This window comes from Marmota marmota, unplaced genomic scaffold (genome assembly GCF_001458135.2).
Source record: "Marmota marmota marmota unplaced genomic scaffold, marMar, whole genome shotgun sequence".
In the NCBI taxonomy this organism is placed as follows: Eukaryota; Metazoa; Chordata; class Mammalia; order Rodentia; family Sciuridae; genus Marmota; species Marmota marmota.
In genome coordinates, this window is record NW_025999968.1 from 18,396,240 (window position 1) to 18,416,609 (window position 20,370).

Below are 20,370 nucleotides of genomic sequence, written 5' to 3' on the forward strand. Positions count from 1 at the left end.
AAATATTTGGATGGAGCTGAAGAATATGTTAAGTGAAATTAGCTAATCCCAAAAATCCAAATGCCAAATGATTTCTGATTTAAGGATGCTGATCCATAAGATGCTAGTGTGGGAGGATTAAATAAATTCTAGATAGGACAAAAGGGAAGAGGGGAAGGGAGGGGACATAAGGGTAGGAAAGCCAATGGAATGCAATGGTCATCATTACCCTAAGTACATGTATGAAGACATGAAGGATGTGACTCTACTTTGTGTACAACCAGAGATATGAAAAATTGTGCTGTCTATATATAAAATGGAAAAAAATATTACGGTGGATCTCCCATGATTAAATCCTCGTAGCTTTATAAAGAGATTCAGACACATGCCCTGGCTGTCACCATGTGATGTTCTGCACCACCTCAGGACTCTGCCAGCAAGAATGCCATCAACAGATGTGGCTGCTGAATCTTGTACCTCCAGAACCATGAGCCAAAATATACCTATTTTCTTTAAAGTAGGCCGCCCCAGGTATTTTGTATTACTTAATGAAAAATAGATTTAGCCACTGGACCATGCTGCAGATACTAAAAAAAGCAGTTCCTTTCTACTCTTAACGTCTGTTTCCCAGAGGCAAACATTTTTTTTTAATTATTTCTTTAGATATTTCTTCTGTTAATTAAATCTCTATTTCTAGGCCACTCATTTCTCAAAATGGTCAAACACGCCATCTCTTTGTTCTCTGGATTTGTCTTAGGGAACACCTACCTCTTGCTGAATCCCTTGCCATCATTTTTGACTATGTTGAATTCCCTAATTCCTGAAGCCACGTCTCTCTTCTTTATTTACTCCCTCTCTTCATGGCTTCTATAGAAACATATATTGGGAAAGTATATATAAAATGATATATTTTTTTAGTTATTTACATGCTTTAGAAAGTCCATGGTTTACTTTGATATTATTGGTGTAGGATAAAATCATGATAAAATGAAGACTTTGAAGGCATTGTTCCATTTTTTTCCCCCTAACTTCCAGTGTTGTTGCTATTAAGATGTTGAATATCATTTTTGATTCTGAATACTTTAAATGGAACCCACTGTATTGTTCTCAGTTGTTGGGATCTTTATTCCCCAGTACTCTGAAATTTTGCAACTCACACGCTTTAATTAATCCTTGTTCTTTTCTTTTTTCCTTTTGGTGGGCACAGAATTGATCTTTTCAATATGGACACACATCTTTTAGTTCTGGGAAATTTCTTATATGATTTTTCTGCAATAATTTTCTACCATCCTTTCCCCCCTGTTTTCTAGAATTCCTGCCAGCTGAGTACTAAACTATCTGGAATAATCCTCCAATTTTCTTATATTCTCTTATTTTGTATCTTTGACTTTTAGTTCAAATATTTGTAGAATGTTTTCAACTTTAGCTTCTAAAATTGCCATTTGAAGTTTATTTTTAAATCTCAAAGAACTTCATTGGCTAAAAAACTTTTAAGTAGCATCCTCTGCTTATCCTAAGTACAATCAATATTTTCTTTGAGATGTTACAGACCTATGGTGTTCATTTCATGATCAAAAAGTATTTGAGGGGAAAGATTTTGCCATCACAAACATTTTTTTGTTTATATAGGGTTTATTCAGCCAAAAAAATACCCTTGTGTTGTTAATTAAACTTAGTTTAAAATCATTTCTTCACAACTTGTCAAGTATCATAAAATGCTGGCAAAAAAAAACACAGAAAAAGTAGCTTATGATTATTTGTGGCCATGCTACAAATGAAGCTTAAGTGTAAATAACTGTGAAATAAAAAGACACAGAGATGATTTCAGCAATCCAGTTTGGCCAAGACACAGCACTGATGGCAATGGCCTGGAATGAATGTGGAATGCATTTCCACTTAAATCAAACTCCAGATGCCTGTGATTTTTTTTCCTTCCATTTTCAATTCACTAGTTTTATGAACTCTGTTTTTGTTAGTTTGTTTTGTAGAGCATTAGACCTTTTAGGAAGAATTTAATATCTAGAAAAAAAGTCCACGTGAAAACACCTGATGTATATGTGATTTATTTATTGAAATGGCATATGTGCTTTCATGTCAGCATTTCTTATGGTAAATGTCAATGACCTTACATCAGTTGTTCCATTTACAAAATGCTTTCATTTGCATTCACTCATTAAAAATCTGAAAAGAAATGTTTTAATTCCCATTTCACAAAGTTTTGAAGTTTGAAAAAGCAAAGACAATAATTATATAATAGTTATGGGCCTCATTATTCTCAGCTAAAGTTTAGAATAATGTCACACAGGATTTGTGTGTTGGATTACTTTATATATGCAGAATGATTAATGCATCTGACACAAAGTAAGAATTTGAAAAGTGTTTGCCATTGCTGTAATGCTAGAATCTTACACTAGAGTCTAACAGTGTTTTAATGAAATGCCACAGTGATCAAGAAAGTGACTCCTTGAGACTCAAAAAGGTTTTTTTCTAATGCTACCTTGGTACCATCTATACTAAAAATCATGTACAATTCTGGAACTCACACAGTACTATCAGCTAACTCCGGGTGGTTTTAAATTCAGTTATTTTGCTGCTAAGTCTGATGCTGAAAGGAAATCATTTTTAGGCAAATGGCAAATCACTTTACTGTTTAAATTTCTTTTTTAAAATATTTTTTAGTTATAGATGGACACAATATATTTATTTAGTTTATTTTTATATGGTGCTGAGGATCGAACCCAGTGCCTCACATGTGAGGGGCAAGCACTCCGCCACTGAGCCACAACCCCAGCCCGATACTATTTAAATTTCTTACAAGTATTCTCTGCTTGTGCATCTAATGAATAAAAATTGTCAAATACTGCACAATTTAATAATTCTTAAGGATAGAAAAGTCCTATAATTCTAAAGGATCTTGGGGTTTTTTTTTTTTAATTTAAACAAAGGGTGAGGAGCCTAGCAATTTGAAGCTGGCTTACTGAGGGGCAGAAAAGTCTATCTGTGCTTGTGCTCCATTTGAGCAATACTACCAGCCATTCTCTGAACACTATGACTTCCTGTGATACATGGAGACCCAAGTCCCAGGAGCTACAACCAGGCTTGAAAAGAAACTTTTTCATGGGTATCTGTGCCCAACAGCTTAGTCTAGGCATTCTCAAACCTCAGTGGGTATAGGACTAGGAATGTATTGCAAATTCCTCCTGGAATGATTTAGAGACTCAGTAGCCAGCGTGGACAGGAAATCTGCATTTTAAACAAACTTCCCCCACTGCCACCCTCTTTTGTGGTTCTGATATAAGTAGTTCAAATACCACTTTAGGAACACTTGACTTAAAATTCAAGGTTATACCAGTGTTGGTAATAGGGAATAAAAAGGGACTTTTCCATTTCTTTGTCCCAGGCAGTAGCTGACACATTTTAAAGAAATGAAGGCTTCTCAGTGCTGAAATTAACTTTGGTTCAGCACATACTTTCCTATATATCTATTCCCAACCTGTCCAAATATTTCTAATAATTTTAAAAAAAAACCATCTTTTTATATTAACAATATTTTTCTTATACAAAACCTTAGATGCTTTGAAAGTAAAATTAAGAAAGCATTATTCTTCCCACAACTTACTTCCAGAATATTACCATTCACTGTAATCATAATTTCAAATAGAGCCAGGAACGATGTCAGTACAGCAAGAGAATGCTGCTTTCCTACCCCTCAATAATAGTTTATTTTTCTCTCTACACAGCTATGAATTCCAGGTGAAACCCAAAAACCCACTTGGTGAAGGCCCAGCCAGCAACACAGTGGCATTCAGTACTGAGTCAGGTAATCCCATCAACAAGGATGTAAAGGGGCATGGCGGGAACAATGTTTTGCATGGGAAGCTCATGGGAAACCCAGCTAAACTTGAATTCCAAAATAATAATCCATAGGGGAAAAAAACTAATTGATGAAGGTACCCTTATAGCAATTACTTAGGTTTTTCCTCTTTTACCTTGATGTGAGAAAAAAAGGCATAATCTATATTCAAAAATCTGAATGAATGCTCCTTTGTATGCCTAGAATCAAAATATTAGTACATCAAGAAAGGGAATTCATATACAGAGATATGAAAAATTGTGGTATATTTTAATGCAAAAAAACCCCCAAAGTACATGTATGAAGACATGAATTGGTGTGAACATATTTTATATACAAAAATATGAAAAATTGTGCTTTATATGTGTAATAAGAATTGTAATGCATTTACTGTTGTGTATTTAAAAAAATAATTTAAAAAAAAGAAAGGGAATTTATGATTGTTTTGTGAAATTTCCTAGACGGTGGAAGCTCCAGTTCCTTAACAAGACACACTGGCACATACATTTGTATAAACTTTATAGCAACTAATGTTCATGGCATCTTGGTGACTTTACCATGAATTGCTTTTATGTGAAACTAAAAGGAAGCTTTCAAAATTGAAGGCTGGCATAGCAACAGTCTCCCAACTATTAAATCACACATAAAAACTACAGCTGAAGATCTGGCAGATGATTCAATCAAGAACTATTTTCAAAACAAATTTGCAAATTCAGTCTTCAGCAAGAGGGTACCATTTTGCAATAAGACATAACAGTAAGCATCTGTCTTCATCATTCCACTGGAATGTTAGGACTTAACATTAATAATAGCTGACATTTTTTGTCGTTTCTTCTCAGCGGACCCGAGAGTGAGCGAGCCGGTTTCTGGTAAGTGTCTCAGTGAACAACTACATGCTTTTTCTAAACTGACTGAACTAAAAAGGGTCAGCAAAATTGATGATTTCGCTATTTTACTACTTAGACTTCTTAGAAGATCAGGTGTGAATGTTTACCTAATACACTGATTAACATTTGAGAGCCTATGATGTTCTAGGGGCAAGTCAAGATATTTCAAAACTTGGTTTCACACATATTATCATGTAAGCTGAAATTTTCTGTTCAATAACGAAGTCAAAATATGCTACCCTCGCCAGGTATGGTGGTAGATACTTGTAAATACAACAATTTGGGAGACTGAGGCAGGAAGATCTCAAGTTTGAGGCAAGCCTTAGGAACTTGGAGAGACCTGTCTCATAAAACAAAAAAGGACTGGGGACGTGGCTCAGTGGTAAAGTGCGCCTGGGTTCAATCCCTAGAACCATCATCCCCCCAGTAAAACTAAAAAAAGATAAACCGTCTCATTTCCACTTTTAATAACATATCACATCAAAGCAGTTGTTTAAATTTTATATTCTGCAAAAAGGAAACCTAAATTTGTTCCTCAACGATAGCCAGCATCGAGCACTGCAGAGGTTACTCAACAGCAAAACACACTGTTCTGAGATTTCTCTCACTGTTACTATTGACAGGAAGGAACTTATTTTGGATTTACTTTTTAAAACCTTTGTATTTTGGGCTCCAATAATTGTACTGGAAAAAAAAAACGGATACCAACAAGTTGGCAATGAACTTTGCAGACTGCTTTTGGAAAGCTTTTAGGACATCCCCTCAGTACCCAAGAATCAAGATACTAAATTCAAACTGTGTTTTGCTTATGCAGCAGGAAGAGATGCCATCTGGACTGAAAGACCCTTTAATTCAGACTCTTACTCAGAATGTAAGGGCAAACAGTATGTCAAAAGAACGTGGTATAAAAAATTTGTTGGAGTGCAACTGTGCAACTCTCTAAGATACAAGATTTATTTGAGCGACTCACTCACAGGTAAGCAGGGCAACCAGCATTATTTTTAGCCTTTGCCTTCAGGGAATGTTTTGCAGCATTTTATAACATGGTTTTTTTCATGGAGAAGTCCAGGAACTAGGGGGTAATTCAGCATCTTTAGTTTTCCTAAGAAAAAAATGTTATTGAAATTGTCACACTGCTAGAAAACAAGGACTTAAAAGATGCTTTTAAGAAGTAAATAATGAAAATGCAATTTTGAAACCATGCTGTCAAGGCAAACTTGAATGTACAGGCACTAGCATATTCATCTTTGTTACAAACATTCTAGGATAAAAAACATATTAGTAATAAAATGAATGTGTCTAACAATAATCATGGAAAGAGTATTTCATCTTTATAATACCAAAAGGGCTCTAACCTCATGTAGTTGTAATTTTCTATATTCATAAACATTTTTAACAAATATGCAAGGATGACCAACATAGAAACATGCATCTTTTCTTTCACTTAGCAAATGCTATATACTTCATGCCAGGCACTCTTCTAGGTGCTGATGGCAAAGCAGCAAACAAGACATATTCCTGCTTTCATGTAACATCTCTCTCTCTTCCTTCTCTCTTCAGTAGAGGCACACAGACAAAAAATAAATATGAATTTTATACAGGTGCTTTGAAGATAATTTTTAAAAGAGTGAGAGAACAGCTCAACAAGGATTGGAAGTGCCTTTAGTTAGAATGGTTTTAGGGAAGCTCTCTGAAAAGGTATCACTTCTGCTAATAATAATATTATGAGAAGGAAGCAACCACACAAAGGTCAGGGGGACAACGGATGTATAGACAGGGGAAAGAAAAAGTGCAAAGACTGAGGCAGAACACACCTGGTCAGTTCCACTATTGTAGTACAGACAGGGGAACATCAAACAAGCAGGGCTGAATACATGGAGCTTTGAAATCAGGTAAGGAGTTTTAAGTTTTATTCTCAGTATAGTGGGAGACCACTGGAGAGGTTTAAAGAGGGTAGTAACATCTCACTTGCATTTTTAAAAATCAGTCTCTGAAGGGAGGGAAGGAAGGACAGAGAGGAGACAAGAATGAAAATAAGAACACCTGTTGAATCAAGAGACTTTGGTAGCTTGAACTAGGCTGATACAGGAGTAGAGGGGAAATATCCAAGAACAGGAAGATGATTCTTTCAAACAATTTATTTCAGAATTGTCACATATCAAAGCAATATTTCATTCTTTTAATTTCTGGTTCTTCAGGAAAATTTTATAACATTGGCGATCAAAGAGGCCATGGAGAAGATCACTGCCAGTTTGTAGATTCGTTTTTAGATGGACGCACAGGACAGCAACTCACTTCTGACCAGTTACCCACAAAGGAAGGTATGCTTTCTGATCCTTCTCATGAGCAAGAGAGCTTTCCAGATTAACTCAGAAAGAAATCAAGCTGAAGAAAGTCATCAAGTTAAAAAGAATTCTGCAGACCTACTGCTCTAATTACTTGGCTAGAAAAAGCAATAAACTTAAGTTTCTCTACTTAGAGCCAAGGAAAGTTACACAGACGTGTACAAATGTACTCCAAGAAAATCTATATTTGCAAAAACAGCTATAAGAGACCAGTGTTCTCCAAACTTAAATCATTCATGATTAACTTTATGGCTTTTGTTATATTGTGCATAACTGCATTATTTTTTTATTCCTTTTAAAAATTTTTGAAGTAAACTTTATTGCTACTATATATGAAAAATAATACTATTTGCCTTATAAATACATAAATAAAATACAACAATTTTGTTGAGAAGTTAATAACCTCTGTAACTTGCTAAAGACACTTTAGCACCAAGCCATGTAATGGGTTGAAAAAAGACTGAAAATTAATTTAATCCTTGTTTAAGTAGTTCAGAAGTGGGTAAATTAATTGTCCAAATTACTCAGGAAGCACCAGGAGGTTCTTTAAATCTTTTCAATCATTTGGTTAGACTTTTCAGTAACAGTTCATTCAATGGTACTTAAGAATATCAACATACTAAAAGATGACAACAAGGTCTATGAATATATTAACTGGCAGTTAAAACTGCTCTCAGATACTACCAACCATTCCATCCTAACTTGCTAAGGCAAATGTCAAAAATTTTTCAGGTCCTATGATTAAGGAGCCATTATACCTAAGGAAAGATACCAGGGCCTCTGTTGCTCTGAAGTTTTCCAAATTACTTTGCTTCAGAGTAACTTTCAGTCATTCAGCACTATCCTTGAATCTATGAGCAATGAGGGCAAAAATAAAACACAGCAACTATTAAACAAAACTATTTTCCTCCTTAGGCTATTTCAGAGCAGTTCGCCAGGAACCTGTCCAATTTGGAGAAATAGGTGGCCACACCCAAATCACTTATGTCCAGTGGTATGAATGTGGGACTACAATTCCTGGAAAATGGTAGATGCTGCAGTCATGATCCAAAGTACTTCTGGTTCATTATGGAAAAAAATATTGATGGAAATACTATGGTATTTGTCACATTCATTTAAAGCTATTTTGTTTACTATGTATAAAAGTCTGCAATCTAATAGCAATATTAGATGTTTATTATTAGAAAGGATTGCTGAGAATATTTATCAGGTTTTACAAAGTCATTTTAAGAAAGCAAGATATTGACATTAACAATAACATTTTTAGGGAAGCTGGCTCCCTATTCATGGTATTTTAAGAGATCATTTGTATATTATTTATCACAGTGTTGTAATAATGTTCTGAGATACTTTTATAACAAAATTAACATCAAAAACTTACTATATATACTTTAAAAAAATTTCCTTTTATTGGTGTGTATGCTTCCTATTGGTGAGTTAATTCCATGAAACTCTACTTAGTTTAACTTATTAGATCAAATTATCTTCAGGGGGAAAAATTATATCTGAGGGGAAAAGGTCCTACTATTCACATTTATTTAAACTTCCATTTTTTACTATGAGCTGAAAAGATTTCCTGAATAGATACTTTCTGTTAATATAATTTTCATAAATTATCTACAAATTACTGAAAAAAATTCATTTGAATCAGTAAGTTTCATTTCAGCTAAAAATGGGGTTGATAATCTAATGATATACTTTCAAAAGAAAAGTGTCTGAATATACTATCAAAATTATCCCTTTTAAGCAACAGTCTATTTTTATGATTTTATTTGAGCTGTATGCTGAGACTATATGTGAAGTCTGAGCATGAAAAGATAATGCATGATGAGATCTCTACCATTTTACAGACTATCTGCTATATATTTATGCTAGATTTCTATGAATGAATCACAGGGTGTTTTGTAATACTGTTTAACTCAAGCTGTAATAAAAATCTAACTTTATTTTCATTAAAAGGTATTACTTTCCTTCATGCTGGGATAGGAATGCTGCATCATTACCCTCATTTTGTGTGCTTACTTTTCAACATGCTTCATTCTTATCAATGCTAAAATTCTGTATTTTTCAAACAACTATAAATTCTTCAATAAAGAGATGTAGTTTTTTTTAAGACTTGAGTTTATTTCTAAATGGTTCATTAGAAGATATCACAAACATACTTTTCATAAGGAAAAATCAAACTAGGGTCTCTGAACCCCCACCCCAATATAACAGTGTATTGTGTGTATGTCCTAAGTTAATCTTCCTGTGAAGTCTATTTTAGTTTGTTTCAAATGAATGGTTGTTGAATACATTTCTTTTAAAGAATAAAATAAAAAAAAAAACCAGGGCAATTTCTTTCCATGGGAATCTGTAAATTAAAATGTTTATACTTCATTCTAAGACAAAACACCAGTAAGGATTTCTGTTTAAAAACATTTTTCTTATGTATGTTAATAACAAAATTAATACAAGACCATGAATGGATTCAATCACCTTTATTAACCTATCAATGTTACATTTTATCCATAATATCTAGTCATTGTCTCTACTTTAGTACATCATGTTAATAGTAGAAAGCCAAGTATGATGGCTTAGCCTCAACCTAGCATTTTAATATCCTCTGGACAAGGGAAGCTAGAAAGCCAATCACTTTACACACATGTAAATGTAGTGTTCCAAAATAACTAAAAAGCTGCTACATTTTTAAGCAGGGGAGGAAGAAAAACGACTTTCATTTTGGTCTTTTGTTCTAGCAAATTATACTTTCAATTAACAGCAACAATGATATCAAAAAATGCTCTGCCTTTTGAATTAACTTCAATACAAATTAAAATAAAATAGTATTGGAGTCTTTTAGGAGGCAAACAGCTAGCTGCTACATTCATCAGTGTAGCTGGCCTCCTTATCGATAACCAGGTCCAGGTTGGGTATAGCCCTGACCAAAGGGAGGACGGTTACGTGCATAAGGGTTAGGCCCACTTGGAGGAGGGGTCATGGTACTTCCAGAAGGTGGAGTAAAACTTGGTCTTGGTTGATAAGCCCCAGGTTGGCTTGGAGCCATTCCAGGCTGAGAGGCAGGGGCCACAGTATAATTAGTAGGCTGAGACGTTTGGGTAGTGTAAGGTTGTGGAGGATAACTGCTCGCCTGGTACTGCTGTGGCGGTTGAGCAGCCAGCTGCTGAGGCTGACCAGAAAAGGTAGGAGCCGGTGCCTGGGAAGTTGGTTGCTGGCCATATCCCTGGAACTGCTGAGGTTGTTGGGGTCCAGTCTGCTGACTATAGCTAGCTGAAAAGGTAAAATAACATATACATCTTATTTTTATTTTGATGCAAGTTTTCCAAAGAATTAATCTTACTGTTATGGACCAAAAATGATTAAAAACTTAATAACCTTGTTCACAATACTTATGCAATGAGTATCCATTTATGAGAAATGCAGATTCCATCATAAAATATTTTAAGACCAGTTATTAAAAGAGACAGTTTTCTAGACAATTTAAACCCTCTAATCTTAAACTGAATCACTATATATGTATTTTCATTACAACTGCTCTGCTTTGAGACTATATAATTCTTGAGAGCAATTCCTGCTCTAGCATAATTCCTAATACAGAGTAGATGCTCAAATTTATTAAGGAATCATACTTTCTAGGATGACCAAAAACATAAGAGCTAAATAGTCATTAACAAGGTTTTGAGGAGACCTACTGAACACAGTACCAAATAAAAATACATTGCAGATAATGAACATTTTTATATGAAACAATACTATAAATACACCCTATTATACTAATGAATGCTTTAAAGTTTATTCACTCCAGAGTATCTAAACCATTTAAGAATAAATATTAAGTACCATTTTCAGAAGATTTGGTATCTGATGCTTTTGCCTGACTTAGCAGTACAGCATAACACACAAAATGCATACCATATTGCCCCACAAAATCAACATCTATATTAATTATGTTTTAGGATGTAATTGTTTTAAAACAAAATCTGCTTCACTGAAAACTTTTATCTCTACCATGAAACACACCTGCAGCTACTTGCAATGAAACCTCTCCATTGACTGGAATCCTGTCAGCATTAAATACCAGATACATAAGAAAATTATTAAAATATGTACAACCCTGCATTTAAGGAAAAAAAAAAAAGGATTGAATGAATTTGAGTATATTCTGAACTCACCTTGAACCTGGGTTCAAAATCTACTCATGAAAGAAACCTTTAAGACATACTCCATGAACAAAACTGGAAAAGGTCAGAGGGAAACTGGCAAACCAACAGTGTCAAAGATGGTCCAATGTTACCAACACCACCACTTAACAGTCTCAAGCAGAGTATTAAGTTGACTATTTCCATAATTCTCAATTAAATTCAAATTTATAGGACTAGTGGGATCAGAAATGCAAAGATAATAATCTGAAAATAAATTTTACTAAGAGTGAAGACCCTGACTAAAATTATTAAGAACAAGCTTAGTTGTTAATAAGTCAAATATCCAAAACATTCTACCCATGGTAGCATCTAAATACTGAACTAAAATAAATGTGTGATAAAATCTTGCCATACAATTTCTCCTATCCTCTACATCAAACTTTGAACTTTAAGACTGAGGGGTGCGGGGAGAAAAGCTGCCTTTTCATCCTCACAAAAATATGAGTAAACAACCAATCCTTAATTATAGATGAAGAGAGGGACTAACCATAGGGCATTTCAGGCTGAGGTTATGGCTCAGTGTGGTAGAGCACTTGCCTAGCATGTGTGAAGCACTGGGTTCAATTCTCAGTACCACATATAAATAAACTAATAAAAAAAGGTCCATCAAGTATTTTTTAAAACGTCATTTCATTAATAGCCTTTTAATCATAATATGGCAATGTTTCTATTATGTGTATTAGTTTCCCACTACTACCCCTCCCCTGAAATAAGCAGCTTTTGGTGAAGATTATCATAAATTTTAAGAAATGAACATTCTGGTTTTGGTTTTGGTTTTAAATCAATGAATAAGAAAAGCATCATATGGTCCACAAAGTCTAAGATATTTACTCTTTAACCTTTTATAGAAAAAAAAAAAAAATCTGCCAACTCCTGGTCTAGACTAGAGAATGCAGAATCCATAGGGAAGTACTTATTTGCAAGGTCAAAAGGGCTGGTTCTAGTCCAGTCTCCCCACCAAATGGCTACATGTCTTTTGCAAGTCTTAACCTCCTTAAACCCTATTTGCCTCATCTGTAAAAAGTGAGTAGGACAAATCAGTGGTGCCCTAATGCTGATTACACATGACTTGTGATGTTTTTAAAATACCAAAGCCTGAGTCCAACTACTAAACAAATGAAACAAAATCTATGAGAATGGGATCCAGGTACCAAGAAGCTATTCAGGTGATTCTGAAGCAGAGTATGGCTGAAATCCCTATATTAAATGAGCACATATTTTTAGCTCTGATATTCTACTATTAAATTCACATAAATCATATAACTTAACACTTTTTAAATTTAAATAACTAAAAATAAACTTTCCCTTACTATAATCTAAGCTTAAATTCATTCCATCTCTTTAATACAAGTAAAACTAAGAACATGATAAAATATGCCAAGCTCCAATTAATGACAAAATTTTATTGCCTATGTCAGGGGTCAGCAAATTTCTTCACAGGAAAAAGAATAAAGCCCTCGTACCTGTGAAAGGGTCAGATAGTAAATATTTTAGACTTTGTGGACCACCCTGTTTCTGTTTATAGTTGTCTTTGCCATTATAATGTAAAAAATAGCAATGGATAATACAGAAATGGTGGTGAACTTTCCTAATAAAACTTCATTCACAAAAAGAGCAGTTTGTTGACCCTTGCCTCTAGTTGGTAATTCAAAACTCCATAAAATTTAGACAAGATTCAACTTACATAATTATAACTGGAATTTTGATACTTAAATGATATCTATTTAAAACAAACAAAAAAATGTTAAGTTCCCTGAATGCCATTTAAAATAATTTTATTTTTATGACATTTTCTGGTATTCCTACACACCTTACAGAAACAAACACCTAAGTGGCTTAATTTAGTTTATTTAATCACATCACTTTTCCAATGAGGAAACCGTTAATATTCCTGTGGATACTGAGATATGCCTGAATTATGTGTCGCACATAAATTGGGGAAATATTTTCCATTTCTTTTTCAGTTCTATATCATCTAAGTAAGAGATAAACTGATCATGTTAGAAATATTTTGTATTAAAAGCTTTTCTATACTACAAGTTAACTATAGAATCATCTGCTAAGTCTTATTGGACCCACTGAAAAACTGAAATATTGACTTACAAAACATTTATGTACACATTTTAAAATAAAACAAATATTTCCCCTAATACTTAATTCTTCCTATAACAATGTAAATATTACAAATCAAGTATATCCAAGGAAGAGCTTAAAAATTTCATGAGTACAGAAACAGACCAAAAACTCTAAGCCAACAACTCCCTTTCAACACCTGCTCACCTGAATACTGAATACCATACTGCTGGGGTGGCTGAGGTGGAGCTTGAGGTTGTTGGGCACCGTAGCCGGCTTGCTGCTGGTACTGCTGGTACATCTGACCTAAAACAGAAAACACAAGACAAAGAGGCAGGTTTAATTTGGCAGGGAGTAATTTTTTAAGGCACATTTACATTTTCTCTCCATCCAAATACATAAACACACTGAATAATAAAATATTATGTGTTTGTTGCTCTTTAAATGTCTGTAAAGGAGAAGAATGAAGAATTTGCAATTGCTTTGCTGTAGGATAAACTGAAGATAATCACTGGCAGCAAAAACAAATGTTTTTAAATGAAAATGCAAATCAGATAAGTACTGCCAATGTTCAGTAAATATCAAGTGAGTCAAAAAAATCAATAAAATAAATATGAGGAAAAAATAGGTCCCAAATCTCTACCAAAGTGCTATATTTATCCTCTAAAAATTTCATCCTCTATTACCATTATGAATGAACCCTTTGGTAGCAAGGAAATAAATAACAACTTTCATTCTGGAAATAAGATATCTTTGGCATTTACCAACAATTTGATTTCTATGACTATGTAATATATGAGTATTCTTTCAATGATATGGAATCTGAGAAAGTCTAAATAGTTCTTTATTGCATGGCAGAACTCTTTAACAGTGGGAATGTGTTCTTGCACACACAATCCTTTTTGGGTCAGTAGACCACAGTGACTCTAGAGAAACCTGTTAGATACTTACAACCTGTAAGTTTTCAAGCAAAAAAAGATTTATTGCTTATGTCTTTATCATCTCTACTTCTTTACATTATTTTAATAGATTGAACTAGATCTAATGCTAGAGTAGCAAGAAAATTTGCATTGTTAATATCCAGCATTAAATCATATGTTGGCTTAGTCTTTATAAAATATTCAAACCAACTGCTATTAATCAAAAAGACTATGGATAACCAGATACTCATGGCAGAAAATGAGATAAATACTGGGGGGAAAAAAAGAAAATAAATTACTAGTGCCACTTAAGTTTAAGTACAGCAAGCAGCTAGCACTTATAGGCTTAGTTAAAGAAATGGAGCCCAGGGATAGTTGTGGCTCAGTGGTAGAGCACTTGTTTAACAAGCATGAGGCACACTGGGTTCAATTCTCAGCACCACATATAAATAAATAAAGGTCCACTAAAACTAAAAAACAAAAAAAAAAAAAAAAAAAAGAAGAAAGAAGCAATGGAGCCCACTGTACTGTCTGCTCAGCCCGAGGGTGTCTCTAAGGAAGCACTAAATGAGTTATGATTTTATGTAGTTTATTTCCTAGCAAGCAGTTGTATCTTTTTTATAATGAAAATAAAATCTCAATTATTTTTAGGCTATTAATAGTCTTTCCAAATACAACAACAACCAAAAAAACTTCACAAGTTTCTTAAATGCTTTATTAATGGTTTAGATTAATCAAAAGCATAGAAGATAGCACAGAAGTTAACTAAATTTAGATACCATCTTAATCCTGGATTATATTTCATAACTAAATTTTAGAATAGAAGTGACCAGAATCTAAAATAAGAAGGTAACCAGGTAAAGAAATATAACTAAGAGTAGAAATATGTATAAGTGAACTTAGAAATCAGAATGATTAACTTTATAATGCGAAAATATGCAAATAAGCAATAAATCCATGAAAAAAAGTTTAATAACTTCATAGGGAGGAAGAGCATGAGAAGAAAATTACCACTAAACAGGGCAGAGAGGTGGGAGGGAATGGGAGGAAGAAGGGGAATTGCACGGAAGATGGAAGGAGACCCCTCATTGTTATACAAAATACATATATGATGGTGTGAGGGGGAAGAGAAAAAGAAAGAGAGAAATGTGTCACAGTAAATTGGGTAGAGAGAGATGATGGGAAGGGAGGGGAGGGGAGGGGAGGGGAGGTTAGGGAGGGCAGCAGAATACAACAGACACTAGTATTGCTGTATGTATATACGTGGCTGTATAACCAATGTGATCCTGCAATCTGTACACATGGAAAAATGAGAATTCATACCCCATTTGAATCAAATGTATGACATGTCAAGATCATTGTATTGTCTTGAACAATAATAATAATAATAAAAAAGATTAAGCAACTTACCTGAAATCAATAGCTAAAAATAGAACTATCAATAGCTAAAAACCATCACTGGAATCCAGGCATATCTCCAAAACTAGTGGTACAAAGTTTTGTACACTTTAACCCATTTAATAAAAATATTAACATAGGCATCATCAAAATGGATGAGATTAAGGCTCCATGTAGTAAACTGTTTTCATCATTGACACTATAAAGAATTCACATTCAAAAAGCATTAACTGTTTTCCTCAATAAAAATGTACAGTACAACTCTGGATGTTTTCCTTCATCCCTTCCTTCTTCCTTCCTTCCTTTTTAGTATGTTCTTCTGAACTGCTACAAACCCATTTGAAAAATATCACTCCTAAGGTTAAAAATTTCAAAGGTTATTACTATCTTTGCAAAACATCCCTTTACTTTTCTTAAACCCGTTTCATGCAAGACAAAATGGGACTTTCTCTGTCACTGTATTCTGAATTTAAGAATGCTGTATTTTTTTTTAAAGGAGGAACACCTTAACATACTTGAAAGAAAAAGAGTTAAGGATATATTAAGTGAAAACAGCATGGCGTAGACATGGTTCATAGTAAGCAATGTTTTGAATAGTAAATAAAATAATAATAATAGCAAAGTTTTATGCTATTTCCAGTATATTTTCAAAAGGAATCAATGACACAATTAAGTAAAGATTACCTAGGAAGAAAAAGACTAAAAGGTGAGACTTTTGGGATTGTACTGTTATAAAATGTAGTAGCCAGTGGAGACCTTCAATGACTTTTGCACATGCAAAGCATTTGACAATGGCTTGGTATTCTTTACCTTTTCAGAAATTAGAAAGTTTAACTCCATAATCAAAAAACAAGCAATAAATACTCTCTTGTGTAGTCCCTCCTACACTGAAGGGGTTGAGCTATATATACAACAAGAGAATATTGCAGAAATGACAATGATATTTCTGAGGGCAAACCATAAGAGTCATCTTCCACTATCATTCTCTCTTGATCACTTGTTCTGCTAGAATAAGTCATTCAAGCTGCCCTACTGAGGAGGTTCACAAAGTGCTTGTAAGAAGCTAACCCTCCAGTTCTGGATAAGTTTCAGATGACTGAAGTCCCAGCAGTCATCCTGACTGCAACTTCATAAAAGACCCTAAAACCCCAACTACTCAGCTAAGCTATTCCCAAATCCCTGACTCTAAAACTACAGGAGATAACCATGCTGTGGATGTTGTTTTCAGCATCTTCATTCGGGGGTAACAGTTACATAGCAATAGATAATTAACATAAGTAGTTTTTACTTTGGTGCTAAAAAATATCGTTAAGTGTTGAAGTCACATAAATTGGGCTTCAATTATTCTATGTGTCTCAAAATTTACAAAATGAAAAGCTACTTAGTTATATTCTTTTTGACCTTTTAATTTTGGTTTAGCAGTATTTTCTGTTCTTTAATGATTTTTAGTCCTTTTCTCACTAGCATTTATTTTTTGGCAAATTACACTTCGTCTTCCAGTAACAGAGTTAATGGCTTTACCTAAAGAAGGGTAACTTTGTCTATTTTGTTTTTTTTAAATGATATTCAAGACAGACACATGCTACAAAATGATGCACTGGTCAATGATGGACTGCATATAGAATAGTGGTCTCACGTGTATATCACCAAGTGATGTCATAGCCATCTTAGTTTGTATGAACACGCTCCATGATGTTCATACAAGGACATAATTGCCTAATGATGCATTCCTCAGACCCCATTGGTCAGAGACACATAACTTATTTTATTAAGCCTTTTTAATAAATAACATATTAAGAGTACAATCCTTGGAGAAATTTTTATAAATTCAAAATTACAAGTCCAAGGTCCTTTTTATGGTATTTAAGTGACAATTCAAAATTATTTATTTTGGATTATTATATAAAAGATTATTGTATTAATCAGTTATAAGTAATAAGATTTTTATATTGATAATTCTGGCCAATTATAACCAGCGGCTGACCTAAATAACTGGCACTGTCAGGGACTCATACATCAAAAAGTCTACACTTCATCATTTATCTAAAGTAATACTATCCAATACAATAGCCACTAGCCACCTGTGGCTGAGCAACAGAAAAAGAGTTATAGGATATATTAAGTGAAAACAGCATGGTATAGACATGTGGGTAGTCTAAAACCAGTTTATAATAATATATAATTTATTTGTACTCAAATAAATTATATATTATTTGAATACATTTCAAATTGGTGTCACATCCCATATTTCCAATATGCAATACAAAATACATGTTTAAATGAGCGGTTACATGTTAATATACAAATATAATGGGCTAAATAAAATGTATTACTGAAATTTTATTTTTTTTTAATTTAACTAATAAAAAAAATCTAATCTACATGTAGTTTCTATTATAATTCTTTGGGACAGCACTAACTTAGAAATCAGAGCCGTTTACTAATCTTTTGACTGGTACCATATATTAAAAACTATATAATTTTTATACTGCATAAACATAAGCTAAAATTAACAATTGTGTCAAGGCATATATTTAATGCCACTCCAAAGCAATTAAATGCATTCAAATGGTGTCCATCTGCTATCTCTATCCCAACATCATTTGTTGGGAACAGAGGTGAGAGAGAAATTTTCCACTGTACATTACTTTTTTATATTCCTAAAATTTTACCTGTTTAAAAATTTTCAATGAACACCCTCATCAAAAGATAATTTGAAATAGTATTAGTGCAGCCCTAAGTCCCATTCCTTTATTATTGAACAGGAAACCTTATTTGGTTTCATTATCCTTGTAAATGCTGTTTCACAATACTATTCACTGCTTCAAATAGGAATTTTTTTAAGCAGATGGTTTTAGTAGTGCACCTGATATAGCAGTTAAACTGTTATAATATCCAAACTCTGCTTCTGCCTCCCATTTCAGCCCACCTCTGCTTCAGTTCTAGTTTGTTCTGGTTTTGGAAGCTGTACTTGGGTGCAGAGAAAGGCAGTAACTACTGCTCCTTGAGAAAAGTCCTAATACAATAAGAAATTCTTCCCAAACCATTAATTCATCAGCAAAATGCCAGCTGCTATCTCCTAATGACTCTTTCATTCAGTGAACTACTCTGAAAATATCACCATATAATGACAGGATTCTATTCCAAAAGCGGTCAGTTTATTTAAGGCTACTTTAAATGTGATTGATAACTTCAATCACTTGCTTCTGATGCTGAAAACATATCATATCACCCCTTGACCAAACCCTTTTATACAAATAGTTAGAGCACCACCTGGTGTTAAATGTTTTAAAATGGAACGTGTGGTTTCAAAGACCCTAACATTCACAGAAATAACATAATCTCAGGAAGGCAACCTAAAAGATCGATGTTATGATTTGGATATAAGGTGTTCCCCAAAAGCTCCTGTATTAATACAGAAATGTTCCAAGGTGAAATGCTCAGATTGTTAAAACTGTAACCTAATTAGTCCATCCTAGTTTGAATGGACTGAGTGGTAACTGTAGGCAGATAGGGTGTGACTGAAATAGATGGATCACTGGGGATATATCATGGAAGGGTACATATTCCTGTGCACTGTCCTCCACTCTGTGCTTCTTGGCTGCAAAGAGGAGAGCAGCTTCCCTCTGTCACACCGTGCCCCCATGATGTTCTACTTCATTTTGGGTCCAAAACAATGAAGTCAGCCATCTACAGAATGACCTCTGAAACCTCCTCTAAATTGTTACTATTGGGTATTTTGGTCACAGTGATGCAAAACCTAACTAAAACAATTAGTAAGTACTTAGGTATGTTCTGCAGAATTCTAAGGGTTTCAAGGAGGGTTCCAAGAGTTTTGATACCCATTATCTTGAACTCCAATCTCTTCCAGCCACAGCAATAACCTTTTTATTGGTTTTAAATACTGGCCTTTCAAGTTATATTTCAGATGAAAAGCATTCTTTTGAAACCACTGGTTTAGTTCAATTTTCACACTTTATTTCATTTTTTTTCCCAATTTTCACATTTTATGGTCAGTGAGAGAATATCAAAAGCCAGAGAATCTAAACTACTCATCCAAGGATGCATTATTTAGAGGTAAGTCTGACTTAAAATATAAAGAACTCTCCAAAACTACTATGCTAAAGTTATGGCTTATCTCTATTTTTAAAATATTTTAAGTTAGAAAAATTACGCACAGTTTGGGCGTTGGGGCTAAAATGCCACCACGGAATTACGCCAAGTAAACTGTGAAGTCATCTTTCCCAATTTCACTCTCTTCCCCAGGGTTCACCACTGACTAGTGAGTGCTATGAATTCTTCCTAATCTTTCATTCTGTATTTATATTCACAAAAATACATTTTTATTGGTGCACTGTAATTATACATAAAAAGTAGGCTTCATTATGTCATATTTGCACATGCTCACATGCATATAATTTGATCAATTTAATTCACCAGTACCTTCCCTTTTCCTTCCATCCTGCCTCCCCAGATCTGCTTGCTCTACTGATGTCCTTTGCATTATTAAATAGCTTGCTGTAGATTTCATTTCACATGCCCTTCCCTCCTCCTACCCTGCCCATCTCCTTCCTCTACTCTATTAGTCTCCTATTTTCATGAGATCCTTCTCTTTATTATTGTTCCTCTCTCTAGGTTCCACAAATCAGAGAAAACTTTTGACCCTTAACTTTCTGAGCCTAGTTTACCTCATTTAGCATAATGTTCTCCAGG

The 20,370-nt window shown here is 34.0% G+C and overlaps 2 protein-coding genes across 39 annotated transcripts in view; one reads left to right on the forward strand and one right to left on the reverse strand.

Moving 5' to 3' along the window:
• The window catches only part of LOC107136359 (ABI family member 3 binding protein), a 227,666-nt gene extending 218,489 nt beyond the window's left edge, over positions 1 to 9,177 (forward strand). For all 35 annotated transcript variants that reach the window (XM_048803407.1, XM_048803428.1, XM_048803417.1 and 32 more), the window contains 5 exons: positions 3,720 to 3,799; positions 4,672 to 4,701; positions 5,534 to 5,695; positions 6,918 to 7,040; positions 7,980 to 9,177. In XM_048803407.1, the coding sequence (XP_048659364.1) occupies positions 3,720 to 3,799; positions 4,672 to 4,701; positions 5,534 to 5,695; positions 6,918 to 7,040; positions 7,980 to 8,095 (511 nt within the window). In that variant the 3' untranslated portion in view covers positions 8,096 to 9,177. The remainder of the gene's footprint in view (positions 1 to 3,719; positions 3,800 to 4,671; positions 4,702 to 5,533; positions 5,696 to 6,917; positions 7,041 to 7,979) is intronic.
• Positions 9,178 to 9,529: 352 nt separating this feature from the next.
• Tfg (trafficking from ER to golgi regulator) overlaps positions 9,530 to 20,370 on the reverse strand; it is a 36,339-nt gene continuing 25,498 nt past the window's right edge. For all 4 annotated transcript variants that reach the window (XM_048803443.1, XM_015478574.2, XM_015478575.2 and 1 more), the window contains 2 exons: positions 13,547 to 13,645; positions 9,530 to 10,334 (listed from right to left, as the gene is read on the reverse strand). In XM_048803443.1, coding sequence (XP_048659400.1) covers positions 9,952 to 10,334; positions 13,547 to 13,645 — 482 coding nt within the window. In that variant the 3' untranslated portion in view covers positions 9,530 to 9,951. The remainder of the gene's footprint in view (positions 10,335 to 13,546; positions 13,646 to 20,370) is intronic.